Source organism: Plectropomus leopardus, chromosome 4 (genome assembly GCF_008729295.1).
Source record: "Plectropomus leopardus isolate mb chromosome 4, YSFRI_Pleo_2.0, whole genome shotgun sequence".
In the NCBI taxonomy this organism is placed as follows: domain Eukaryota; kingdom Metazoa; phylum Chordata; class Actinopteri; order Perciformes; family Serranidae; genus Plectropomus; species Plectropomus leopardus.
Genome location: NC_056466.1, coordinates 30,647,629 through 30,674,164, shown reverse-complemented (window position 1 = coordinate 30,674,164; position 26,536 = coordinate 30,647,629). Strand labels below are relative to the sequence as shown.

At 39.9% G+C, this 26,536-nt stretch overlaps 1 protein-coding gene across 1 annotated transcript in view; it reads left to right on the top strand.

The window, feature by feature from the left end:
* The window catches only part of si:dkey-92j12.5 (multiple PDZ domain protein), a 55,952-nt gene that overhangs the window by 6,673 nt on the left and 22,743 nt on the right, over positions 1 to 26,536 (top strand). The window contains exons 5-21 of the mRNA XM_042485523.1: positions 220 to 342; positions 1,020 to 1,103; positions 1,590 to 1,697; positions 1,887 to 1,989; positions 2,158 to 2,249; positions 2,660 to 2,873; positions 4,203 to 4,277; positions 4,856 to 4,935; positions 6,249 to 6,395; positions 7,293 to 7,478; positions 7,645 to 7,806; positions 9,007 to 9,216; positions 10,086 to 10,256; positions 14,267 to 14,390; positions 17,577 to 17,775; positions 22,322 to 22,363; positions 26,098 to 26,427. Of these exons, the coding sequence (XP_042341457.1) occupies positions 220 to 342; positions 1,020 to 1,103; positions 1,590 to 1,697; positions 1,887 to 1,989; positions 2,158 to 2,249; positions 2,660 to 2,873; positions 4,203 to 4,277; positions 4,856 to 4,935; positions 6,249 to 6,395; positions 7,293 to 7,478; positions 7,645 to 7,806; positions 9,007 to 9,216; positions 10,086 to 10,256; positions 14,267 to 14,390; positions 17,577 to 17,775; positions 22,322 to 22,363; positions 26,098 to 26,427 (2,450 nt within the window). The remainder of the gene's footprint in view (positions 1 to 219; positions 343 to 1,019; positions 1,104 to 1,589; positions 1,698 to 1,886; positions 1,990 to 2,157; positions 2,250 to 2,659; positions 2,874 to 4,202; positions 4,278 to 4,855; positions 4,936 to 6,248; positions 6,396 to 7,292; positions 7,479 to 7,644; positions 7,807 to 9,006; positions 9,217 to 10,085; positions 10,257 to 14,266; positions 14,391 to 17,576; positions 17,776 to 22,321; positions 22,364 to 26,097; positions 26,428 to 26,536) is intronic.

The following is a 26,536-nucleotide window of genomic DNA, read 5'->3' as shown; positions in this document are numbered from 1 at the left end:
ATGTGGCCTTGCATCCCTCTTCTTGTTCTTCTTGTTAACGTAATATCCCAAGGTCTCCTTGAGAGAATTTCTTAAAATTTGGCACAAATATCTGATTTGAGTCAAGGATGAACTGATTAGATTTTGGTAACCTGTCAATGGTGTTTCCCTTTTTTATGCCAGTTGAATTAGAATTGATTTTCTCTCTCTCTCTCTCTCTCCTGTCCCTGCCTTGTTTAGAGGCGTCATGTGGAGATGATTGAGCTAACCAATGATGGAAAAGGGCTCGGTTTTGGCATCATAGGAGGGCGGAGCACAGGGGTCATGGTCAAGACCATCCTTCCTGGTGGAGCTGCTGGACGGGTAAATTCACCTGCCATTCGATGACATAGCCAAACCTTTAATAAGCAGATAAAGCACACTTTTTTACTTTCTTGGCCAGACTTGGATAATAAAACGATACCATTGTCATGTTTGTTAAATATAAATATTAAGTTAACATCTAGAGCTGCTTAGCTTAGCTTAGCTTAGCTTAGCTTAGCTTTGTTTATTTAACCCTAACCCTAACCCTAACCCAAAATGGGATTGTGGTTAATAGTCAGCTGTAATTCATAACTATGTCAACCAGATTATCATTTTATCGTGTGTCAACATCATTATTAGCAATAGTAGTCATCCTAACATAAGTTATGAAGGAAATATGAATGAATATGAGTCTGATATTAGCTGGAATTTTGCTACTTCTGAATGGGGAAATGGGGGACAATCATAAAAATGCCAAAATACTTTAAAGACTGGAAGCACTGGTTTCACTGGTGACCTGGCTATCTTAGCTAAGCTAAGCTGGCTGTGGCTTTAGTGGTATTTTTCTTCTCATCTAACTCAAAGTGGCAAACTGTCAATCTCTTCCTTCCTAACGGATGAAAGAAATCTTGGAACAAACAACATATTAGAATGCAGTATTTCACTGAAGTGTGTTTTGTAGAATCTGCAGCATGTATTTAAAAATGTTAATGTCATGTTGTAATGGGGCTCTGTAGGATAAGCGCCTGCGTAGTGGAGATCAAATCCTGCGCATCGGAGATACAGATCTGGCAGGCATGAACAGCGAGCAGGTGGCACAGGTAAACTATCATTTGAAAAAAAACGATGTCATTGTTCTGTATTTAATGATAATGTGTGTTTAAGTAACAGCTATGCCTGACTTAGTCTGATCCAGTAACTGTGTGTATCCACTTTTAGCCCAGCTCAGGGAAGTGTGCAGTATGTCTTAATCAGAAGTGTTTTCACACTGTATTTTTAAGTTTTTCAAGAAAAAACACATAAAGGATGAGGACCAACTGGTTCGTTTGGCAAATGTATGTCCAGTTAACCTCCCCACCTGTGTTAAAGAGCATCGCACAGACGCTTCCCTGAGCTTTTCTATGGAACCATCAGGGACTGTCTCCCACACAGTGGATGAGACAGTCCCAAGCAGGTCTAATCTACCGTATGACATAATGTCTTTACGGGGCAGCTGTCTCTTTACAGATTTTTCAGTTTATGTTATTTATTCAGTAATTTTCACACACTTTCCCTTTCATCCGTTCACAAATAACCACCTGGCCCAGGTGCTACGAAATGCTGGTACCAAGGTGAAACTGCTCATCGCCAGGGATGTTACCAAGGACAACCACCTTTCCTCTCCTGTCCTCAGCCAGAACAGCTTGGACGGCAAGGTACGTGTGTGTGTGTAAGAAAGAGAGAGTGTGTGTAAAGGATGACAGCACATAATTAAAGTCAAATTCTAACTTTTTTGGTCAAATAATTGGCTTATCAGTGACATTAATTGTATAATACAGTATTCCCTATGCTCCAAAAAGGTTCATCGAGTTTTTTTTTTTTTTTTTAACTTTGCTTCTTTCCAGCTCAGTGACTTGAATGATGACTATGAGTTCAGTGTGCAGTTCACTAAGAACAGTCGGGGTCTGGGATTCTCCATTTCCAGCTACATAGGTGACCTAAACTCAGGTAACAATACTTGCCAAGTTTTCACTTTGTGGAAAAACTGGTCAATTATCATTCTTCCAAGCTAAATTGATGGACACAAACTGGGAAAATAACAGAATTATGAATAATAGCTGCCAAGGTATTACTGTCAATACTAAGTTTCCCTCTCATTTATTTTGCTTTCCCCAGTCTACAGCGCTGGCGTGATCGTGAAGAGCATAGTGAAAGGCAGCACTGTCGATCAAGATGGACGCATCAACATCGGAGACATCATTCTGTCTGTGAGTTCCAGTAAAAACACAACAGATGGCTTTTTTATTGTGCCCTCTGAAGACAAATACTGTGTTGTCTTAAATATATTCTCTGCTGAATCTTAACGATTTCAGCATCTCCAGATCTGCACAGTTTGCAACTTTTAGTAGTTCCATACAAACCACTTAAGGTCCTTTTAAGCTGATGAAGGAGAATTCTTTGAGTTTTACTTTTACTCCCATCCATCTCTTCATCATCTCTTCCCTTTACCTGTGCTTTCCATCTTGCTCGATTTTTATTTTTGATTACTATTGATTTTTTTTGCTCTTTAGTTTAATTTACCTGCACTTACCTCTATACCATCCACTTCATCATACCTGTACTTTAACGCTGGCTCTTTTCTACTTTCTACTTAATAATCTCTCGTCCCCTCCCTTAGGTGGATGGGGTGAGCCTGCAGGGCTGCAGTGAGCAGCGTGCCATGGAGGTGCTGAGGAGGACAGGTCCCCTGGTCAGACTGAGGTTGATGAGGAAGGCTGTCCGTCTGAGTTACATTCTGCCCCCAGTTCCTCCTCTGCAGCCCCTCCGACACTCCCACAGCTTCCATGAGGGCAACCCCTACAGAGTGGGCCTCAACAAGATTCAAGAGACAGGTGCTTTGTGCTGAGAAAGGGGGACATATTGACTCAGTGGTATCATAAGGGGATTGGTTTTGAAGTAATTGAGCAGATGGAGAGCATGTGATTTGACAGCATGTGCTAACATAATAATAAAATAATAAAACATGTAAATTATTATGTAGGTAATCATCCACATGTGCTACCTGCCCTGTCTGGTTAAATCATGATCAAATTTCTTTCCTATATCTCTTTAAACCAGCACCATGCCTGTTGAAAACTTTTATACAATATCTTTTTATGCCTCAGCTTTGGCAATAAGTATTTTTTTGGGGTTGTATGTCCATTCGTCCCATACTTATTCACATAATATCTCAAGAACATCCATTTTTAATGGAAAGATGAACCAATTCGATTTTGCTGTCAGATGTCAAAGGCTAAGGTGACTGTGACCTTGCATCCATCTCATTCTTGTGAATGCAATATTTTGAGAACAGCTTGAGGGAAATACTTCAAATTTGGAACCAACGTCTACTTTGAGTCAAGGATGAACCTATAAGATTTTGGTGGTCAAATGTCAGAGGCCAAGGTGACTGTGACCTTGTGTCCATCTCAGTCTCATTAACAAGAATGCCTTGAGGAAATTTCTTCCAATTTGGCACAAAAGTCCCTTGGATTCAAAGATGAACATATTAGATTTTGGTTGTCAAAGCTAAAAAACCAAGGTCATTGTTACCTTGCCTCCATCTCATTCTGGTGAACACGAGTTCTCAAGAACACCGAAGGGGAATTTCGTCACATTTGGCCCAACATCCACCTGGACTCCAAGATGAACTGATTAGATCTAGGTGGTCAAGGTCAAAGATGAAGGTCATTGTGTCTTACGTTTATCTCATTACTGTGAATGCAGTATCTCAAGAAGACCTTGAGTGATTTTTTTTTCTAATTTGGCACAAACATCTACTTTGAGTCAAGGATGAACTGATCAGATTTTAGTGGTCATAGTTCACAGGTCAGGGTCACTGTGTTCTTATCCGTCTGATTTTCGTGAGCATGATATCTTAAGGAGTCTTGAGGAAATTATGCCAGATTTGGCACAAACATCCATTTGGACTTAACAATTAACTAATTAGAATTTCAGTTATTTTTTAAAAAAATCACACAAATGTCTAATAGGATTAAACAATGATGGGATGACATTTTATATCCAAAAGGTGAAAGGTCAGTATCACTGTGACATCATAATGTTCTGCAAAAACACTTCTCTGGCCATTACTCAGTCTTGTTTTAACTCAAATGTGTCTGTGTCCATGTGTGTTTGCATCCCTGCATGTGTGCTTAAAATGTGTTTCCCCTGTCTACCAGGAATCTCCACACTGCGTGAAATCTCCCGGCGAGCAGCATACGCCAACAGACGACCCCGACACGATTCCAGAAACGGTAAGCTCCCCTTCCCATGCTGCACTGCAGTCTGGGACTGGATCATGGGTCTTAGTTTGATATGCTGATTGGGCTCAGGGAAAGGCAATGTGGCAGAAGCACGCTCTTTGATGGGAGTCTATTTATAGTGTTGTTCAGTCATGTGTTTATCCAACTCATTCAGCTCATTCCAGATGATTTGTCTCTCGCCCCGCCTGCATGTATGGCTTTATTTAGACAAGGATTTTTGGGCTTGATTAGAGAGCACAGCCAAATAAGCCCTGATTGCGCTGAGGCTTTAATAGACGAACGAGAAAACATTAGTTTGCCAAGAAGTCATAAGATGGGGGGTGTGAATATGCATGTGCGCCTGTGGTGTGGGCGTGTGTGTGTGTGCTCCTCTCTGAGTGGTTGTGGTTTACATCTTCCTTTGCCACAAAGACAATTATGATGTTTTCTCTCTATAAAACAGCCAAAGTGATGTTTTCATATAGGATCCCATTCTTTATTGATTGGCTCAGAGGGTTGGGAACAACATGAACGAGAATGCGTGTGTATGTGCGAGTTTGATTGTCTTTGTATGTGTGCACATTTCACAGGTGTGAAACTGACGCCAGCTGAGGAGGAAGACCTGAGAATGAGGTGGCAGCATGCAGTGGGACAGCGATATGAAGTTATTGTACGTCTCTCTGTAATTTAAATAAGAATTAAATACAACAAAGCACGGTCTAAAAATATGAGTGTTGTACATATCTAAATGCTTTATCATTTCTATTTATGTGTTTCCTTTTTCGCTGACATTTTTAATGGCACAGTTTTGGATGTTCATTTGAAAGAATTCAAATAATCAGGTAAACATATTTAAAGGTAAACCGTATGCGCAACAACTTCAGGCTTCAGACAGCTCTGAATACTTCCAACTTCCATTTTTTTTCTACTTTTGATGCAAGAGAATGTGGCTATATACATTTTTTTTACAGTTGTCTGCTTCAAGCACACAACTGATAGTGTTTATATATGAAGCCTACTCTGCTACAAGTTGCTACATATTTCTTATGTCAGGGAAACATTCAGATCATAGTCTTGCTGGAACATGTCTGGTTGTCTTTAGAAGCTTTTACTAGTAATTTTGAACAGGAGAAAGTGCAGCTATACACAGTCATTCTCTGGCTGGATTCACACTGCTACATGTAGCTACATGCTAATGGCAGGGTTAACTTCTTTGCTGATATTGTTAATTTTTCCCTGATATTGGAACATATTTCTGCTGGACCATATTCATTTGTGTTAAGAAGTTTTTATAGAGTTTTTGGTTTTTTTTACACAGGAAAAAGTAGAGCTTTTCTCTGTTACAGTCATTTCCTTTGCTGCAAGTATACTGCTTCATGCAGCTACATGCTAACATCATGGAAACATCTAATCTTAGTTGCAGATGTTAATTTCTCTCTGATTTTGGATCATATCCCCCCTGGAACATCTTTGACTGTGTTTGGAAGCTTTTATTGTTTTCACCAGGAAAAAGTGCTGCTATTCTATAGAACAGTCATTGAATGTACATTGCTACATGTAGCTACATGCTAATGTCAGGGAAACATGTAATCTTGGTTGTTAATGTCGCCCCAATTCTGGTTTATTTTCCTTCTAGATGTCTGAAGCTTTTATTGGTTACTTTTTGTTGTAGAAAGTGTCATTACTGTATCCGGAAATGCTGATGAATGAGAGTAGACTGGGCTTTCTTGAGAGAGGGGAGTTTAAAGAGACAGGCGCTAAAATGGAGCATTTTGGACAGAGGGCATATACAGGTGTTCCAGCACAAAGTGTATAAGGAAAAGTATCAACCTTAAAATGACCATAGTAAGTCCCCTTTTAAAAAGAAAAGCCTACCTACTTCACAGAGTGATGCCAACTCTTCCCTTCCACACCTCTCTTACCCATTAAACTTTGTTTCTCTTCATTAGTTTCTTACTGTTCCACTTCACATCACTCTTGTAGGTGTGCCAGCTGGAGCGTTTCGGTGAGACAAGTGGTCTTGGCATCAGTCTGGAAGCTCGGGCGGGACACCATTACCTGTGCTCCGTCTTACCTGAGGGGCCCGTTGGGCAAAGCGGCAAGATATTTCCCGGAGACCAGATATTGGAGGTAACCGACTGACACTGATCCTTTAAGCTAGTTGCTCTGGAACTCACCCTTAATTCGTTTGATAAAGATGTGAGATCATGTAAAGTGGAATAAGATATGATCTGTGTGGGACTGATTATTTTGACAAATCTGTAGGAAGTATCTGAATGACTAACACAAAGGCTCACAGTTCAGTTTCTTTCATGTTTCTGCCTTTCATTAATGCAGTTAGCGATGAAAGCCTGTTCTTTCAAGTGGTAAGAACAGCTATAAATCTGGAATGAGAGGCAAATTGCATTTTAAAGCCTTACACATATAGTAAATACCACACAATTTTAAGTACAGTATGCAGCAAAAGAAGGTGGGTGTGAGTGTGTGCGCTTCTGTGCATTTGTGCCTCTACTGTAGAGGGAGAGCTAGCCCTCCGCCCCCTCTACCGGGCGAGTGCATGCACCCACATCGTTCACCATGACAAGCACTCAGATGAACTCTTGGACAATGTACAGTAGCTTTGCTTTGCATTATAGAGAAAATGCTGCAAAGTGGCTCATGTCTTTCCTATCTTTGATTCTAAAAACGAACATCTGCGTGGCAGCTCAACGCTTTGATCTCCTTCAGACGACATCAGCATGGCGAGCCATTGTTCTTGTCTGCTTTTAAATGAGCCTCGCTTGTTTTAGTTACCGCTCGCAGCTTTAATTGTACTTGCTGTGACTTGATGTACTGTGGCCACTAATTGCTCCTCGACACCCAAAACTGAAATATCACAAATAATATCAAAATTTAGGGCTGTCTCGCCTTTTTTGGCATGAAGATTGCACACACGCAGTCATAGGAAGAGAGTGACTCAGCCAATCTGACAATGGGGATATCTATTTTAGAAATACTGTATACATATATTATGTATCTTCCTGGCAGGTGAATGGGATCCCTCTCATTGGAGAGACACATAAGGAGGTGGTCAATATTCTGAAGGAGCTGCCGAAGCATGTTTGCCTTGTGTGCTCTCACGTTGTGCCCCCTGCGATTCCCGACAGTGATGAGGAAGACGAGGATGATGTCCATCTCACCCTGAAAGAGCTGCTGGCTGAGTTCAATGACAAGGTGAAGGTGCATGTTGATGAAAGGATGAAGGCCTGAGCATTAGTGTTTCAAATCTAAAATAGTACAAACCGCATTTTCTACATCCTCTGCATTTGAAACAACACTGACATGCTCTTAAACCAATCTTCTTTCCCCGTGTCCTCTCCGTCCTCTCTTCTCGTCCCAGTTGGACCAGGGTTGTGTTATCCCCTGTCCTACAGCTGAGGACATCACCAAGCGTGGCGTGCCCCCCATGTCACCTCCTCTGGCCATGTGGGAGAGAGAGGCGCAGGTGGTCGAGCTAGAGAAAGGCGAGTCGGGACTGGGCTTCAGTATCCTGGACTACCAGGTCAGAGACATGCCCCTAAGCCTTTCTACAAATAGAACACACTCAAATAGGCTGCAGTCTAAGAATATCAATGTCGGGTTGCATAGGGTGAAGAAAACAGAGAAGCATATGGACTTCTTATATTTGTATATTTGTGAGCAAAACCGTTGAGACTGGAAAGTGCTTTGTCAGTTGCTGTTTTAGATTCACAACACGTCTAATCTTCAACAAAAATCCACATTAAGGCTTTCAAAACCATGTAAAGAGTAGCTTTTACACTGGTGCCTTTTATTCTGTTGTTTACCTGCATTTGTTTTGCATGCTATTCATAATCTTACTCATATTCTACTGTATGTATTTATCAATATTTTCAGCAATATTCAGAGGTGTGGCTTTGAGTCACATCACTGTGACTCAAGTCAGACCTGAGTCACATATTTGAAGACTTTAGACTTGTCAAAATCAAAAAAGACTTGCAACTTGACTTGGATTTTAACACCAATGACTCATGACACTACTTTGATTTGAGCTTTTTGACTTCAAAATACTTTATGCCTTCTTCCAAGCCCAATGATTAAAAGGTATGTTACTTAAAAAGTGCACTATACATCATTTCTCTTCATGATTTTTAAATTTCATTTAGAAAGAACATTAAACATGTAACAACATACAATATCACTTTTAGGTCTTATAGAAATAGAGTTAAAGATGTGTAAGTACAATGTCAGTACTATTTTTTTACAATTAAGTTCAGTCGTACTAGTTTGAACAAACTTGCTTTTAACAAATAAATAAAAATTTTAAAATACAAATTTTTAAGTAGTATTAGTATTCATGATTTTTGTACATTTGATATATTATCACTCACTGTTGCTAAAACGGTATTGCATTTAGCAAAGAGCACATCATGACTCGTTTAGGACTCAAAGCATAGTTTAGGACTTGTCCATTTTGACTTGGAACTTGTAGAACTTGACTTGAGAATTGCCTTGGGACTTGACTAGAGACTTATTCTTGATTTGGGATTTGACTTGGAACTTGACTAGGGACTTGTCAGTCTGATTTGGGACTTGACTCGAGACTTGAGCGCAAAGACTCGATATTTACTTGTGACTTGCAAAACAGTGACTTGGTTCCACCTCTGTCAACATGTAATTTCTCTGAAACTGTCCATGTATATCTTCAGTAAATAATCCTCTCTGTTCTTCTGTGTAATTGAAGGATCCTGAGGATGCCACTAAAACAGTTCTGGTAATCCGCTCCTTGGTGCCTGGAGGCGTAGCAGATCGAGATGGTCGCCTGCTGCCTGGTGACCGACTCATGTTTGTTAATGAATGTGACTTGGAAGGCTCCAGCCTGGATTATGCTGTGCACGTCCTAAAGTCCACCGGCTATGGCCCTGTCCGCATTGGAGTTGCCAAACCACTACCGGTATGTAAAGAGATGTCAATTCAAGCGAGCAATTTATTTTAATAAGGAGGAGTGCATTTACTTTTTTCGTGTGGAGCACTTGAGTGAATTGAGTTTTTGTGACATTAAATCTTTACCCAGAAGATTCTAATCTGCAGAACTAGAAGTGGCTGATGTGGATCAAATTCTCATCCTGATATGTTATTTTATGTTGTCAAGTTCATTTTCTTAAAAGTCAAATGACAAACTGTTTATGATTTATTTTAAAAAAAAACACAAATTTTCACAATAGCTTTGAGGAATTCCTACTCGGTAATTTGCAGCACTGCCCACAATGACCTAATCACCCAGAGTTATGGAATGAATGAACACTATCATATAGATGTATGTATCTGACAATTGACAAATGTATATTGTCATGGTGTTTATGTATATATACATACATACAATCACATCATGGGCTGCAGCACGTGCACCTATGTATTAAAAAATGGATTCTCTTTCCAGGATTACTTACCAAAATAATATAAATATATATAAATCAATAAACTTATAAAAGAGATGTATTCACACATGTGCAAGACAATTACTTAAATGCACATTTTTGTTTTTTTCTTGAGAGTACAGCATTTCTTCTCCTTTTTGTTGTGGACTGTGGCTTGGTAACAAGGAACAGAGAATCCAGTTACAGGCCGTCTGAATTTTTAATGCAGCTGAGAGATGAACACAATGCTCGACCACACTACAGATGGAGAGAGAAGGGGAGAGGAGAAGAGGGTGTCTAATTCACAGTCACCTTCTCTAGCCTGTTTGTGTCCATGTGAGTTTACACACTTTTAAAGTAAACTCCTAAACTCCTTAATTTCAACTGTGGAATTCTGTGTTCTCAGCTGGAACTGTGTGGCGGCTTAACACCCATCTCAGAGAGGAGCTTGCGGGCTTCCTGTGATGACACTGACAGCCACACTCAGATCAGCCTGCTAGCTGAGGCAGCGGAGGCTAACACCAACTCTTACAACTCTGAGGACAACAGCATCATCCAGCCGTGTTACACTACAACGGTATGTTGCGCATCACAAAACGAACATATGTAGAATACGTAATTTATTGATATTGCTGTACAGTTCTTTGCACATACTTTCTCCTTACTTTTTGTGATTTAGAAACAAATGAAACTTTGGTTTACAGGATAATAAAGGGTTGTGTTTGTCTCCTACATTTGGCTTACAGTAGAGTAAGGACAGTGTTTGTCTCCTACATTTGGCTTACAGTAGAGTAGGGACAGTGTTTGTCTACTACATGTGACTTACAGGAGAGTAAGGGACAGTGTTTGTCTCCTACATTTGGCTTACAGCAGAGTAAGGGACAGTGTTTGTCTCCTACATTCGCCTTACAGTCGAGTAAGAGACAGTGTTTGTCCCCTACATACAGCTTACAGTAGAGGGAGGGCAGTGTTTGTCTCCTACATTTGGCTTACAGTAGAGGGGGGGCAGTGTTTGTCTCCTATATTCGGCTTACAGGAGAGTAAAGGGCTGTGTTTGTCTCCTACATTCGGCTTACAGCAGAGTAAGGGACAGTGTTTGTCTCCTACATTCGCCTTACAGTCGAGTAAGGGACAGTGTTTGTCTCCTACATTTGGCTTACAGTAAAGTAAGAGACAGTGTATGTCTCCTACATTTGGCTTACAGGAGAGTAAAGGGCAGTGTTTCTCTCCTACATTTGGCTTACAGTAGAGTAAGGGACAGTGTTTGTCTCCTACATTTGGCTTAATGTAGAATAAGGGACAGCGTTTGTCTCCTACATTTGGCTTACAGTAGAGTAAGGGATGGTGTTTGTCTCCTACATTCGGCTTACAGTAGAGTAAGGACAGTGTTTGTCTCCTACATTTGGCTTACAGTAGAGTAGGGACAGTGTTTGTCTCCTACATGTGACTTACAGGAGAGTAAGGGACAGTGTTTGTCTCCTACATTTGGCTTACAGCAGAGTAAGGGACAGTGTTTGTCTCCTACATTCGCCTTACAGTCGAGTAAGAGACAGTGTTTGTCCCCTACATACAGCTTACAGTAGAGGGAGGGCAGTGTTTGTCTCCTACATTTGGCTTACAGTAGAGGGGGGGCAGTGTTTGTCTCCTATATTCGGCTTACAGGAGAGTAAAGGGCTGTGTTTGTCTCCTACATTCGGCTTACAGCAGAGTAAGGGACAGTGTTTGTCTCCTACATTCGCCTTACAGTCGAGTAAGGGACAGTGTTTGTCTCCTACATTTGGCTTACAGTAAAGTAAGAGACAGTGTATGTCTCCTACATTTGGCTTACAGGAGAGTAAAGGGCAGTGTTTCTCTCCTACATTTGGCTTACAGTAGAGTAAGGGACGGTGTTTGTCTCCTACATTTGGCTTAATGTAGAATAAGGGACAGCGTTTGTCTCCTACATTTGGCTTACAGTAGAGTAAGGGATGGTGTTTGTCTCCTACATTCGGCTTACAGTAGTGTAAGGGACAGTGTTTGTCTCCTACATTTGGCTTACAGTAGAGTAAGGGACAGTGTTTTTCTCCTACATTCAGCTTACAGGAGAGTGAAGGGCAGTGTTTGTTTCCTACATTTGTCTTGACAAATGTTAGGTGCCATACTGCACAGTTGTTTAAAGTGCAAAACATAAATCTGAAATAAACAGAATCGACTCAGTCCTTGTTGAATTTCACGAGTTTGACATGTTTTATTTGGTTCATAAATATAAACTCACTTGTACAGTTTTTTCATAATCATGCACAATGGGATCCTTGTAAATGAGCATTTGCTTGATGCTTTACACTCAGCAGGAAGCATCTTTGCAATGACAGTTACAGTAACACTGCAGCAGTCTGAATCATGTAGTCCATCACACAGGAAGCATTGCTCATTACCATGCAAACCTGAGATTCTGTGAGTAGCCATTTTAGCTGCTCTAAGGGAGATTACCATGACGGCGTCTGCTCTCTCTGTTCATGTTCTATAGCAGGGAGCTTAGAGCCGGCTGTATCAGTATCACTGGGTCAGGCATAGAGAAAGTGCTCAGTGTCAAAGACTTGTTCCTCCATTGTGGCCTTGACTCAATCCTATTGAGGCAGCCTTTTGTACTCGCTTTTGCTTAATTACCAACAATTGCCTCTCAATGAAAAGTGCTTACTACTTGCATGACATTGGCACCTGGTCTAGCACAAGGGCATACAGTCCTGCCTCGATGTATCCCACACATACACACACAAAGAGACCCAGAGCAGCAAGTGTCAGTGTGTTCTCATCAAAGACGGGCTTGTTGCAAAGGTAGCTTCAGAACTTCAGTGCTTCTTGTACTTTCTGTGAAGGTTCAAAGACAATCTCCTCCTTGCCCTTTTTCTTTGTGAAGTGCCCAGGGGGACCAAAGAAGTCTACCTTCCTGCATGTTTTACATCTCTGAATTACTCCAAAGGCCTTAACCCCGGAGATTTAATAGTTGTTTGAAATCAATTTTGTCACATCAGAAATCTGATTGGTTGTGATGATAATAGTTTGGGACTTTAATGCCAGGTTATCTTTGCAATATGGGTTACTTTCTTAGAAGCTGTGAGATGTGCTCCATTGAATGTGCACCGAAGCTAATGTCGTCGGAAATCTACAATGGCAGCACACCTCTTAAAAAGGCAATGTCTGTTTGTTGGATGGTCCACCACTTTGGTCCAGACACAAATATTGCAACAATTATTGAATGAATACTCCTTGTGACATCATGTGGTTGATATTTGTAATTCAGAGTGAAATAACTTGATAAAACTAGAGTAACATCAAATCCAATTTCTTATTTTTAGCCTTACCCCTTGTTTTCGAGTGTCCCTTTGCACATCAGAACACAGTCACAAGGAATGCTGGTTAGAATCCTTTGAATTGGGATGAACCCTCAAGACCCTTATGAGTCATCTGTAGTCATAGATGACATTTACATAAGCAGACGCTACTATGGCAATGATGGTATTGTCACAATGACAGTTTGCCATCAAATAAAAAGTCATCAAATAAATGAAAAAAAAACAAAAGAAAACACTACTTTATTACTAGGTCTCTAGGGGTGCTCTGTAAGCTAACTTTAGCAACCAGTGCTCCTATCCTGGCAGTCTACACTGATGTTAGAGTAGTGGTAACATGTGCAGCAACTTTGTTTGTGGACTTAAGTAAAATTTCAGGCATCAAATGCCATCGAAGAGGGGAAATTTGATATGGAAATAATTCCAAAGTTTATTATAGCCCTGTCTTACAAAGCATCATACACAGGGCTTTACAGGTAGTAATGACAGCAGTGCACAACAATAGCAAAACAAACAAATATGTATGAGAGTGAGATAAACTACATAACTTGGGCTAGCTAGCTAGTTAGCTACAGGGATAGCATAGCTTACTACTAGCATTTTTTGTTATGCTTGTTATAAAGAAAAGGGCCATGATATGTTGAAACAACACTAAACTAAAATAATTCAATGGTTTTTAGATTTGTAAATCTTCATCAATAAAGAAAATACATCTGTGGCTTTCTTTGTTGCCTCTTCAGCAGTCTTGGGATAAAAAAAAAATCTCAACTTAGAGGGCAAAAAGCCTGAACACTTGGCTGTGCCCCTCTATCTTAATAAGGATCGGGACACCCTAGACCTAGACGTGAATGCAAAAAAACAGAGGTGTAAGGGCCAAGGTAGGGTCAAGGGCTGTATTGGGATTTAGCTTGAGTCTACAGTCATGCAAGCAGCTCTGTGAGGCTGTATTTACTTACAGCAATGCCTGCTAACATGCTAACATGCCTAGAATGATAATGCTAACAAAGCAGATGTTTAACATGTATAATGTTAACCATGTTCCGTGTCTTTTTTTTAGCAAAAAAGCACAAAACACAGAGTACAGTTGAGGCTGTATAGCTAGAGGTAAAGTCAGCAGATCACCACAATGGTCACGACTTTTCCTCTGGGGACCATGATTGTCTGTATAAAATCTCACGACAATCCATTCAGAGTTGTGAATTTCTCACCCCATCGTCACGCTCTTACTCACTCATGCCCTCTGTCGTTTCTCTCGAAGGAAAACCGTCTGCGACATCGTTTCGGCATCATGGAAGACGAGGATGGGCAGCAAGCGCCGCCTCTTCCCCCTCGCACCAGCTTTGAGAGGACAATCACTGTTGTCCGGGGCAACCGTAGCCTTGGTATGTTCTCCGTCTTTCTCATGGTAATGATGTCTTGGTGTGTGTACGTCGCTGGCATGGCGATAATGACGCTAATAGGCGGTGGTGATGACGACTGCCCTGAAGAGGAGTGGTGAAATGATGTGCTCCTCATACCCGAGAGAGGAGATGATTACGTGTGTGTGTGTGTGTGTGTGTGTGTGTGTGTGTGTGTGTTTGTCTGAGAGGCTTGTATGAGGGTGCACAGAAGGTTAAAGTAATATGAAATAACATTAAGAAGTAATATGAGTATATTTAAATTTGAATGCAGATCTAAATATACATGTTTTCATACTCCAATGTTGAGAGTACATTGGTTTTTCAAACATGACAGGGAGGAAACAACAGGGTGTAAGGCGCTCCTGCACTTTCATCTAAGGGTATTGTGCAAACCATAATGAAACAAACTCATTTGTATTCTGGAAACTTGCTCTAATAAGGCGCCACACTACTTGTGGGTGTGTGAAAGTTTAAAATTATGTAAATGTTCATAGGTAGAGAAAATCAAGGTCATAACCTACAGTCTGTGTGTCACTACATTCTTTGGTTTTCATCTGTTTAAAATATTGTAGGCCCTCTTGCAGAGATATTTAATGTAGCATGGCTTTCTGGATGCGGAGGGTATACAGATTGCCTGTGTTTTTTGTTAATTTTAATATATTTAAACTGGAAGCAAAAACTTCAGCATGGGCAGAGTTATGGTTTGTATCTGTAAAGCCCAATTATTGGAGATTTTTTATTATGTAGTACGATATCTCTTTGCACTACTTTACAATTTTCCTATTATTAGGTGCCATGTACTATTCTATCCATTGTGCAACTATGATTTTATGCCCAATGTTGGAGATGAGGCATTAGTGATGTGTGGGTCAGGGTCTGAGAGCCAATCTGCCCCATATGAGTTTATCGAAGACCTGAACCCAAACCGCAATTTGCAAACCGGAGCTTAAAGTTTTTTAGATAAATGACCACCCGTAATAACAACATATTTGCTATTGGCCATAATGTAAGTAATTCGATATTACAATATAAAACATGTTTTTTTGCTTACAAAAATAATGGAAAACAACAACTGCTCATCCATCTTTAACCACTTGAAACCCTAGAAAAATTGGCTCGATTTCTTCCAAAAACATGGGAAGAAGACAATGAGCAATGAAACAAGAAATTATTAAAAAATAGCAAGAAATTAGTTAAAAATACAAGAAAATTACCTGAAAATTAGTATTAAAAATGAAATATTTTTTTAAAAAGTAAAAAGTGAAAATTACAATGATTTTGTCACATAAGTTTAAATATCTAATTATGAAATTATGATAATTACAAGTAGCTTTTTTCCTAGACATTTTTCCCTAGCTTTTTTAAAACATAATTTTCTAAATCTACTAATTTGTAAAACATTTATTATCAAGTTGCTCATTTACCTTTTCCTATGTTTTTGAAAAAAATCACACTAATATACTCTGAGCTCAAAGGTTTTTCTACTTTTGAAAGGCATCTGAAAGCAGCACAAGAATCGGTCCAGGCTTCAAAGGGTTACATGATTATATCTAAAGTATGATATTGAGCGCACAGCTGATAACCTCTGTGGTTTGTTGACATGAGCACACAGCTGATAAGTACGATGATTTGTTTACATACCATTAGAGAAATGGATTTTTAACGGATTTAGAGCGGCACGTGCTGGCTGTTAGGACATGGTGTTAGGCCATATTTGCAGAGGAAAATATTTTTACCGGACATTATGACTGGAAAGATTTAGCCAAAATATGTCGTACTTCAACAAACATTCCTGGTTAAAAGCCTAATAACTGAGCACAGCGGCACTGATGAAAAAGCTGCTTGCTTGGTGAGAGACAAGGAGAAAGAGGGAGACAGAGGGAGGGGAAGAGAAAGTGGAAACTGGATTATTGCACAATGTTTCTGTAACTTAATAACTTACTCAGCAGGCTGCTGTATAACTTTGTGATCTGCCCACTCAAAACCAGCAATATTTCCAACAACTTTACCCAAACAGCCCGACCCACACGTCGGTCGGCCCGCGCATCACTATGAGACATCCTTACATGTTCAGCAAGCACAGCATATGGCTGGTTTGTATAACAAGGACTGAATGGAGTTTAGAGCCAAGAAGAAAGTTAAAGAAGAAGGTTTAATGGACTAAAATGAGGTCTTTTTTATTGCCTTGCTCGTCTAAATACGTGAATATAAGCAGCCTAGTTAGAAGTCTTTGTGAATTCTTGAATGGTGTGAATCTGTTGCACTTATTGTATGTTTGTGGTACTCTAATGAAGTTTTGTTGAGGTCAAAACAAATAGATTTTCTTATGGAAATTGTTACAGAAAATGTATTTTGATGCTGTGTTATTAGCAACACCTGAGACATTAATCATAGTCTTCAGACTTCCTCTCATGTCTTCAAAATGTGTGACTTGTCAGCGTCAGTAGCTGTGTCTCCAGTCGACTGTATTCCATGCACTATGATTGTATTGTAATTTGAATGTAACACCAAAAAACAATAAACTATTTATTTGATCAAAAAATAAGCACAAAGTCATTTCTTTGACCAACTTCAAATTCTGTACGACCATAGTGTTGTGGATGTGCATAGTCCTCCATTAGATGGCAATGTAGTATGCAGGCGCCGTAGACTAGACTTCCTAATTTGCTGTGGCCTTCCCTGTCTGCACTGTGTGTGTGTGTGTGTGTGTGTGTGTGTGTGAGGTGTGCGCGTATGTGTGTGTGTGTGTGTGATGCCTGATTTACCTGCTTCTGCCTGTTTGCATTAATGAAGTGTTTGTGTAATCCGCCTAGCGTCCGGTTTGATAATGCCAGAGTCAGGTGTTTGTGCGACTGGCATGTGTCACCCCCTCGAGTCACCTGTGCCCTGCGCCCTTTGCGGGTGCGATTGTGTTTGTGCACCTTATGCGAATGTGACTGGGAAGGATGACGCTGTGTAAATGTCAAGCATGTGTAGCCATGTTTGTGTGCTAATCTGCCTAGTGTCTGTCTTGATTATGCTGATTATGCCAGGTGTCAGGTGTCAGGTGTTTGTTTGGGCGACTGTCTGTCTGTTTGGCATGCATTCAAAGCAGCCTTAGCCAACCCTCCACTCACCTGTGCTCATGTGTGTGTTTGTGTACGTGTTTGTGTATGTGCGCGTTGGCAGGGATGTCGGTGAGTGCTATCAAGGACGGCTCAGGCATGCTGGTGCGCACTGTGGTCCAGGGGGGCTCTGTTAGCCAGGATGGCAGGCTGGGGGTGGGGGACGCCATCTTGGCCATCAACGGAGAACCTACATCCAATCTGACCAACGCCAGGGCCAGGGCCACGCTCCGCAGACACTCTGTCATAGGGCCAGAGATGAGGTGAGGAGCCAGTCACTGTCCAACAGCATTGCATTATGTAGAGGGTTTTGTTTTGGGCTGAAAAAGGAACAGGTGATCCGGGGTGGTTCTAGCACATTTGGTGCCCTAGACAAGCCCCCTTGGCACCCCTACCCCTTAAAAAAAAAACAAATAAAAATCTAACCAACAAAAAAAAAAAAAAGAATATGTGCTAATTTGCTTTTAGTGCTAGTAACATGTTGGGCATATGTTATAATATTCAAATACATAAATAACCAATAAATGCTCATTAAACAATTCAAATAAAATGGCCAAAAAGAAAATATAAACTAACTTGACCTGAAAAATAATAATAAAAAATACAAGTTCACTTTCTAATTGAACTGTGGATGCACAGATTTTGAAAATCTCAGCAGATACTGATACCAATGTTTAAATTAACAATGTGGCAGATAGCTGATGACAATGTTTTTTTATATGTTGTTTTTTGTTTTCATTTATTCTTCTTTTGTGCAATCCATTTTTTTTTTGAAAATCTTTAACTGAAACCCACCTACAGTGTAACTCAGTGGAAGCTTCTGGGTAGTAAATTTGGCGCCCCACCTGGGATGGCGCCCTAGGCAGCCGCATAGATCGCCTATGGCAAGCACCACCATTGCAGGTGATGGCTACCATAGAATCATGGTGTACTTTGCACAACTCTATAAAAGCTCTTCCAGGCATTATAAAGTTTTCTCAGTCTACATCACCGTGCTCCCTATGAATCACCTGTTTTCAATAATTCTCAGTGTGACTCCGGAAAAACCAGGTGACTGGATATGGAACACTGTATGCGTCACCCTCTTACAATGGCTCAAGTGCTGCTTCAGATTTCTTAATTGTCGTAGAGAGGGACCTCTGGCTCTGACACCCCACATGGCATCATCAAGTACAAATACAGCTGAAAATAAAGTTCTGCTAATTTGAAAGTAGCAGCCCAGCAGCACAGAATGTTAACCACAGTTTTTATGATATGCAGCAATGTTATGTGGTCTTCTTGACTTGTCATGGTGGTAAAAGCACTGGTGTTACGAATACCAATAACGATGGCTTCATTTTAGTGTCCCAGTAAGTCGTGTCAGTGATCAGGATCCTCGGAAAGAAGCAGCTAAATAGAATTCAGCCGTCATTAATTTCAGTGTTTATCCCTGTGCGTTCTCTGCCGTGACAACGTCAGAATGCCTTCTGTTGAAAAAAGGCCCATGGCTTAAAGACCCTGCCAACCCAGACAGGTGTTTTCACTTATTCTGGCTAATTAGACATCTTCTGAGGTTGAAGTCAGGCTGAGCTATGTTGGATTTATGTAACTTTGCGATATGAAATGATAAATGTGTCTCTCCAACCCACTGTAATATCTGACACATCAATCTGTTTTAAAACGATTACTTTGAAAAAGGTAAGTTGTGAAAAAGAGCATTATTAACCAACTTAAAAAATTACTTCATTCAGTAACACATAAAATAATTAAGTATTCTCAAATCAAGTGATCAAGTTTGAGTAACACAACTGCTTGGAAATTAAGTTGAAAAAACTTTATGTGTCACCGATAGAAGTCATTATTTAAAGTTGTTTAACAATTCTCTTTATTCAGTGTATTAGATGTAAGTTATGTTGACTTTATGTATTATTAACATTTCTTGCATTAACCTAATTTTGTGAGGTTGTTGAAACTCAAAATGACAACTGAAATGAACCTGTTCTTTTGAAGTGTTAGCACCTTAAGTAAAACAAGTTAGTCCAACTTAATTGAACAGTGTTGCTTACTTAGTGTAATTTAGGAAGCTGTTTGCCTCAGATAAACAAGGTAAGTACAACAAAGACTGTTTAATTCAGAGGTTTGTTTTTTATTTTAACAAAATGCTATTCTGAGCATCTTAAGACAAGGCCAGTGTTTGTAGAAACAAATGGAATTATTCATTCTCAACAAATTCACTTTTAAGCCTTAGGGGGAAAAAAAATCTAGATATACTCAGACTAAATCTCTCTCTGCGACTTTATTTAAGATTTTAACAGGGCTCCAAGGCACACTATTATCACAAAAACAAATATTCAATCAAGATTTAGTCAGCTTACAATCAAATTGAAACATTCCATCAAAATATGCATATTATGTCTATGCTTTTAAGAGTAATAAACTAAACAGCACTTTGCAACTGCTGGTTGCAAAACTCCAATAATTTTTGCTTATATATTCTTAATTATGTTACAAAAGAGAACTTGCAGATATCCTCACTACACCACATGAAAAAACTTTTTTTGGCACGATCAAGTTAAGTCAGACTAACTTGGTTAACTTATTAAGTTGCTAACACTTAGAATGAACAAGTTAATTTTACTTGTCATTTTTAGGTTGCAACGACTTCGAAAGAATTAAGTACTAATCAAGCACAACTAGATTTTGTGTCAGAAATCAGACACTTTTGGGGGCGTTCCAGTTGGAATTTTTGATTAGTCACTCGGATATTCCAACTTTTACATTCCAGTGTAATGCACTGTGAGATCAAACAAGGTCTGTGTATGCCCACACTGACCTTAGAAGAGGTGAAATTGTGGACCATAAGTGAAAACACCTGTATAAAGGAAACTCAAAAAATTGAGTTCTATTATTTGAGACACATTTTATCACCCTAATGATGTAAGTCTACATCATTACATGCAGGAAACATCATGACTGAAACTTCACTATCTCTGGAACTGTGAATTTATTTCAGTAGTGGCCACAATGTGCTGTATTCCAAATGTTTCCCACTGTTTCATATTTAGGATCCAATACTTATTTCTGCCTAGCAAAATCAGTTTCCTCTTTGGAGATTTCGGTCTTGATTCAGTATTAGGAAACCATCAATAAGCCATCACAAAAAGTGATCTGCTTTCGAAAGCAATTAGAAAAACAGATTTGATGATGATTCCCAACCCCCAACACACCCAGTGATGATGATCCTCCTAATCCAATGCATCTCTAACTGTGCCAGAGGTGTGCTGCAACCACCTGGCACAAAATGCATGATACTTGGGTAAATTGAAATTTGGGACTTTTTTTTGGTGCATTATGCCTGGATAACTTCTTCTTACTTATCTCTGTAAACTATGATCAGTTATGAGCTTACTTTATCTTAAAAAATTGTATGAAAATGTACAGATCATTAAAATGCAACCAGTTACCATGGCTACTACACCACAATCGTGAATTTCGTAGGTTATAATGTGGCCGAACGTGACTAAAAGATAACACATAACATGGTAACACTGCTGTTTTTTGTATTGGAAAAATTTGATTCAAAAGAACAAGTGTTTGCATTGTGCATTTCTGCAGACCATGGATATCTTGCATTTGTGCATTATTTTTTAGAGAATACAATGAAACTTTTTGTTTCTTAACAACGCTGTGGTATAGACTGGTTAGATTTAGGTACAATAAGCTAGGGATGTCCTGATCTGATCTCAAATATCGGTAACAGGAGTCACTGAAGGCATTTCTCAACTGATCAAGATTGGCTGTATTGAGCTATTGTGAGCTCGAATCAATTCCGTGTTTATGTCAGCTCTTCTGTATCAGCTTTATTCAACGGATTAAAGGTTATGCAGGTAACAAAAGCTACATGGAAGCAACTAACACTGGAAAATACTCTCTTAAAGGGACAGAGAAATTCATTCTCAACAGTCACAAGGCCAAAAAAAACTTAAAGGGAGGGTTTGTTAGTTATTGTGTAAAAAGCAAAATAAAAAACATCTACAGCTTGGATGCAGGTTTATTTTTTTTTCTCCACACATTTGAGAGCTTTTTAATAGTCATGCATATACGTTTGATTGATTTGATAATGCTGTACTTCTTCTTATCTTATTATCTAGAAAAATAAAGTATTGGCTCAGAAATCGGTATGGGCAAGTACTCAATATTAAATTACTACTTGATCAGGACTCCCCTCTGAAAAAAAGATCACGTTTTGACTTTTAAAAAAGCCGCTGTAAAAGTATGGAAAAATACCCAGTTTCGGTGGCTCAAATGCCAAAATAAATGTCGCAAAGGTTTGCCAAAAAACAATCAGGTTTTGTTATTGGTCTTGTCTTGATCAGTGGTCTGCAGCTCGGGAGCTGTCTCGCCGATGGTACCATTATTATCATCTCCACCTCCCAATCACAAAATCAGCTCATAAACTATGTTACCTATGATGATATTCCATGTATGAAATGTGTGGTTTGCAGAATGTAAAATGCCAACATTTTCCTCTGGTGACTGGGCTGAGTGACCACCACTTATGACCCAAAACAAGGCCCTGCACTGGGCTCAGCGTGAAAGTAGGACACGTGTGGCACATGTAAAGCAGATTTCAGTCAGTTATATAGCACAGTTATTTATACTGCATTCATATGCATTTCCCCTCATGTCATAGTTTAAACACGTCTTTGCTTGAAAAACGAGAAAGCCAGAGTTCTTACTTTAGAGAGAATGTAGAGAGCTCCTTTGGGAATGTAGAGAACAATCAACTGCTACAAAAAAAAGTAATTGAATACTGCTCACATTTTCTAGATCCACCCATGCAGATCTTGACAGTCTGTGTGACTCGAATGAGTGAGTATATGTGCATCATAAATATAAATATGTGCTTGCCGCAGTCACAAACATGACTTTCACTGCATCATCACGTCTAAACGATCTCGTCTCACTTTGGATCTCCATTACCACCTTGTTTTTGACACTGCAGTCATAGTTGACTGAGGCGCCGCAGTCATGTTAAATTAGATTAGATGATGAAATTTTAAAGATTGCCGGAGGGAAAATTGGGTAAATCATTACTTGTTCTAACATCAGCAGTTATGGCTCCACATTGACAATGCTTGTTTGGCTGATTGGAAATGTGCCCCACCTCCACTACTGTGCTGCCCTGCAAAACACCCACTCTCTCTCTCTCTCTATCAACCTCTCCCTCTCTCTCTCTCTTGCTTTTACCGACACACACTCACACACACACTAACACACACACACATACACAGCCTTTCAATGGTCTAACCTCCAAAAACACCTTTTTCCTGCTATGGGAAATATCTCTGAATAATTCATCGCTCATCTCACCTTGAACAGTGCGCTTCTGAATAAAAGAGCGTTTTAAAGAGCCTCTCACAGATGCACACCACAGTACACACACAGATGAACACACACATGCATTCTGTCTTTCTCCGTCACATGCACACACACACACAAACACACTCGCCCGCACACACATGCTCACACTGCCTCCTCCTGACAGCACTGCAGACAAACTAACAGAGAGTGGAGGCAGATGAGTTGCTTTGGCAGCCCCAGAATAAGACAGACATAGAAGGGTGAGGGCTTGTCACTATCAAACTGCCTCTGTTGAGACACGACAGGCTGTCCACATGGCTCAGTCACAACAGCTTAGTGTGGAAGACCTCCATATTCAATCTGCCACCATGAGTGGAACAGAGAAATTGGCTCTTTCAGTGGATTCAAACAGCATGTCTGCTGGTGGCGTCACACAAGAATGGAAGTGGGAGGGGGAGGGGCTTTAATGATGTCCCACTGACACTTTATTTAAATGATGTCATTTACGCCATAGCTTAGACAGATCCGGGCTTATGCAAAACACATTTTATTATTCCAAATGTTATGTTTCAGAAATGCTTAGAGCTGTCTTGAATCAAAAATGCATCTTGTAGTGACAGTGGAATATACATTTTGTTTTCATTTTTCTCATAAGCAGTGATGAGAGAGTGGGGCACATCTGTCATTTTAGGCCACTGAAAAACATTTGACATGTAAGACAGCAGCCTTAAAATTAGTGGTTGGTTATTGATTGTTTTTTAGATCTTAGATAAAAAAAAATAAATAAATAAAACTAATAATAATAATTGTTAACCCTTTAACACCTAGATTGACATCAGTTTTCTTCATCAGTTTTGCATTTAAACCTCTAAAACCTGAGAAATTGATGGTCTGATTGGCAAAATATAGCCTGCATACTGAAATAAAAAAAAGAGGGTGAAAAGGAAATAACCTGAAAATTAGCTGGGGGGTAATTATTGCATATGATCAAAAACATGGGAAAAATGTCTAAAAAACTATATTTCTAATTCTCTTAATTATTTAAAATTCTGTGACAGGAAAACTTTTCAATTTTTCTTGGCACTCTTTTTGAGTGTATTTTTTAACTTTTCTTTTTTGAGGGTGCTTATTTTCAAGTCATTTTCATACTAATTTCTGGGCTATTTCTTGTCAGTTCACCCTCCTATGTTCAAAGAAATCAAGTCAATTTGCTCAAGTTTCAAAGGGTTTATTGCTTATCGATTACTAATGATGAGTAGAATAGTTAACCATTATTAAAGTGGAAACTGGCAACTTTTTATCACTTTGCATGTTTGAAGAGCTTAGCAACAGCACTCCTTTTTTTTCTGCAGGGTAGAGTTCACGCAGTTAGTCCAGTTGTTCATTCATTTCATTCATGCCACAATTTCCATTACTGAGGCTAGTGACTGCAAAGACCTTCACTTGATGCTCTATGGCAGTCAATAGCTACCAGAGAAAACAAAAGCGCAATCCTCTTCCTGTTTTGGTTGCACAATTGTTAACGCATTTCTTTTGTGCTGTAAGCAGAGCCTTTATTTGCCCTGTATGTCGTTTCCAGGGGCAAACAGAATTGTATAATGAAAGCGAAGCTGCAATCTAAAGACAAATGCTGTCATTATTCTAGTCTAGTCAATAAATTGTGCAATCAACAATTTCTTCACATTTATATGTTAGAGTGAAATATTCTCTATTTCCACTTTAAACATTGCTTAAGGTGCTTGAAGCTTTACCATCTTTTATTTAAGGGTACATATTTGTTAAAGCTAAAAGCTGTCAAATGGTCAATACTAGACGGTACCCACCAAATTCCTCGTCCCACCCCACTGCGCTGTGATTGGCTAGTGCTAACCCTAACACGAACCTTTCTGCCCTAACGCAAACCACCTCAACCTTGACTCATCAAGTTTTGAAGACTAGCCAATGACCATAAGCAGGGAAAGACTAGGTGAGACTCTCTGGTGGTTTGATGGGTACTATCTAGCATCCACTCTGTCAAATCACCTGATTGACAGCTCTGACCTTGTGAAGTTAACCTGTACCTGGAATGAATATGAATTAAAGCACTGGTATTTTTGAAATTATGCTTATTTGCTTTCTTACCAAGAGTTGGTTGAAAAGATCGATACCAATCGCACTCAAATGTCATGTAGACAACAAGACTCCAGGAAGTTCCTACAACTAGTCAAAAAATATTCCATGAAACCCCAGTTTATCAGTTTTAAATTTAATTTAACATTTAACATTAAGATATAATGTGTTTACTAGTGAGCTTTTAAATTAAATTCATTACCAGAAAAAGTGTCGGAATTTTGTGTTTCTGCAAACCCCAGACACGATCCATCTGTACATTCTTATGCATTGGATAGGTTGACATTTTTCACTTCTTTACAGTGCAAGGACACAGTGGTTTAATGTATGGTTAGGTTTAGGCAAAAAAACACTTGGTTATGGATAGGAAAAGACCATGTTTTGGCTAAAAAAAAACTTTGGCTTTTGGCGGCACATTCGTGGCTGGAAATGCAGCGATATCTCAATAGAAAATATCTGCTTTTTATCCCCTGTGGAAACACAACAATAAATTACTAAAACACCCCTGTTTGGGGGCTAAAAAGCCAGAGGAAATGCAGGGATAACATGCTAAAAGACAACCATTTTGGGTTTTTTGGGTTTTGGTCTCAAACTGTGGTCTGCTATGAGTCCCGCCATCCACCAACCCTTCCACCTCCTGACGACAAAGTCCGCTCATACACTGCGTCACTTTAGAAACGTTGATATGATAAAAATGATATATACAATTGTAGTGCATCCAAGGTTTGGAAGCGTACAATGTTGGCTAGCTGTTTCCCCCTGTGTCCAGTCTTTGTGCTAAGCTTACAAGATGGCTGACTCCTGGCTGTTGCTACAGTACAGATGTGGTGTCAATCTTTCCATCTAACCCTCAATAAGAAAGTTACTAAAAGAATCTCTCAAGATGTCAGACTGTTCCTCTAAACTATAATATTTCATTATTCCCTCCTTCAATGGCTGAAATAATCATCCATCTATCATGAATAGAAACCATTCACAAAGTGCCGTGTCATTCCTCTCACTTTTTATCATCCTATGTATTATTGTTTGGTGCAGAATGTTAAAAAAAATGTGCAAATGTCAACTCCATATTAATATTTTAAATGTTTTCACCCTGCCCCCACACTTCCTCTCCCACATTCCTCTGCCCTCAGCATAACCTATGTCCCAGCCCATCAGGTGGACGAGTACCGCGCCCGTTTGTGTTTACCGCCTCTGGCATCCATTGCAACAACCAGCGCGAGTCCCTCACCCACCCCACCGACCCCTTCTCCAGAGCCTGCCTCGGCTCCGGCCAGATCCCCAGATCCGATCAGAGCTGCTGCGGCTCCGACTCCGGCTTCGTTCACCCTCAGACCCTCCGCTTCGGTCAAATTTAAATCGGCAGCTCCAGATCCAGCAATACGCAGAACCTCGGCTTCCTTCAAAGCTCCATCCAGGGGCCCAGCCGTGGTCCCCACCATCACCCCGGCCCCAGACTCAAGGTAATGTAAGATCCAGAGGTCTCACTCTGTTATTTATGGTCACCTAATCCCTAGTCAGGCCCCCAGAGTGTGAGATAAACCTGTCTCAGGGTTTATTAGACTTCAAGGC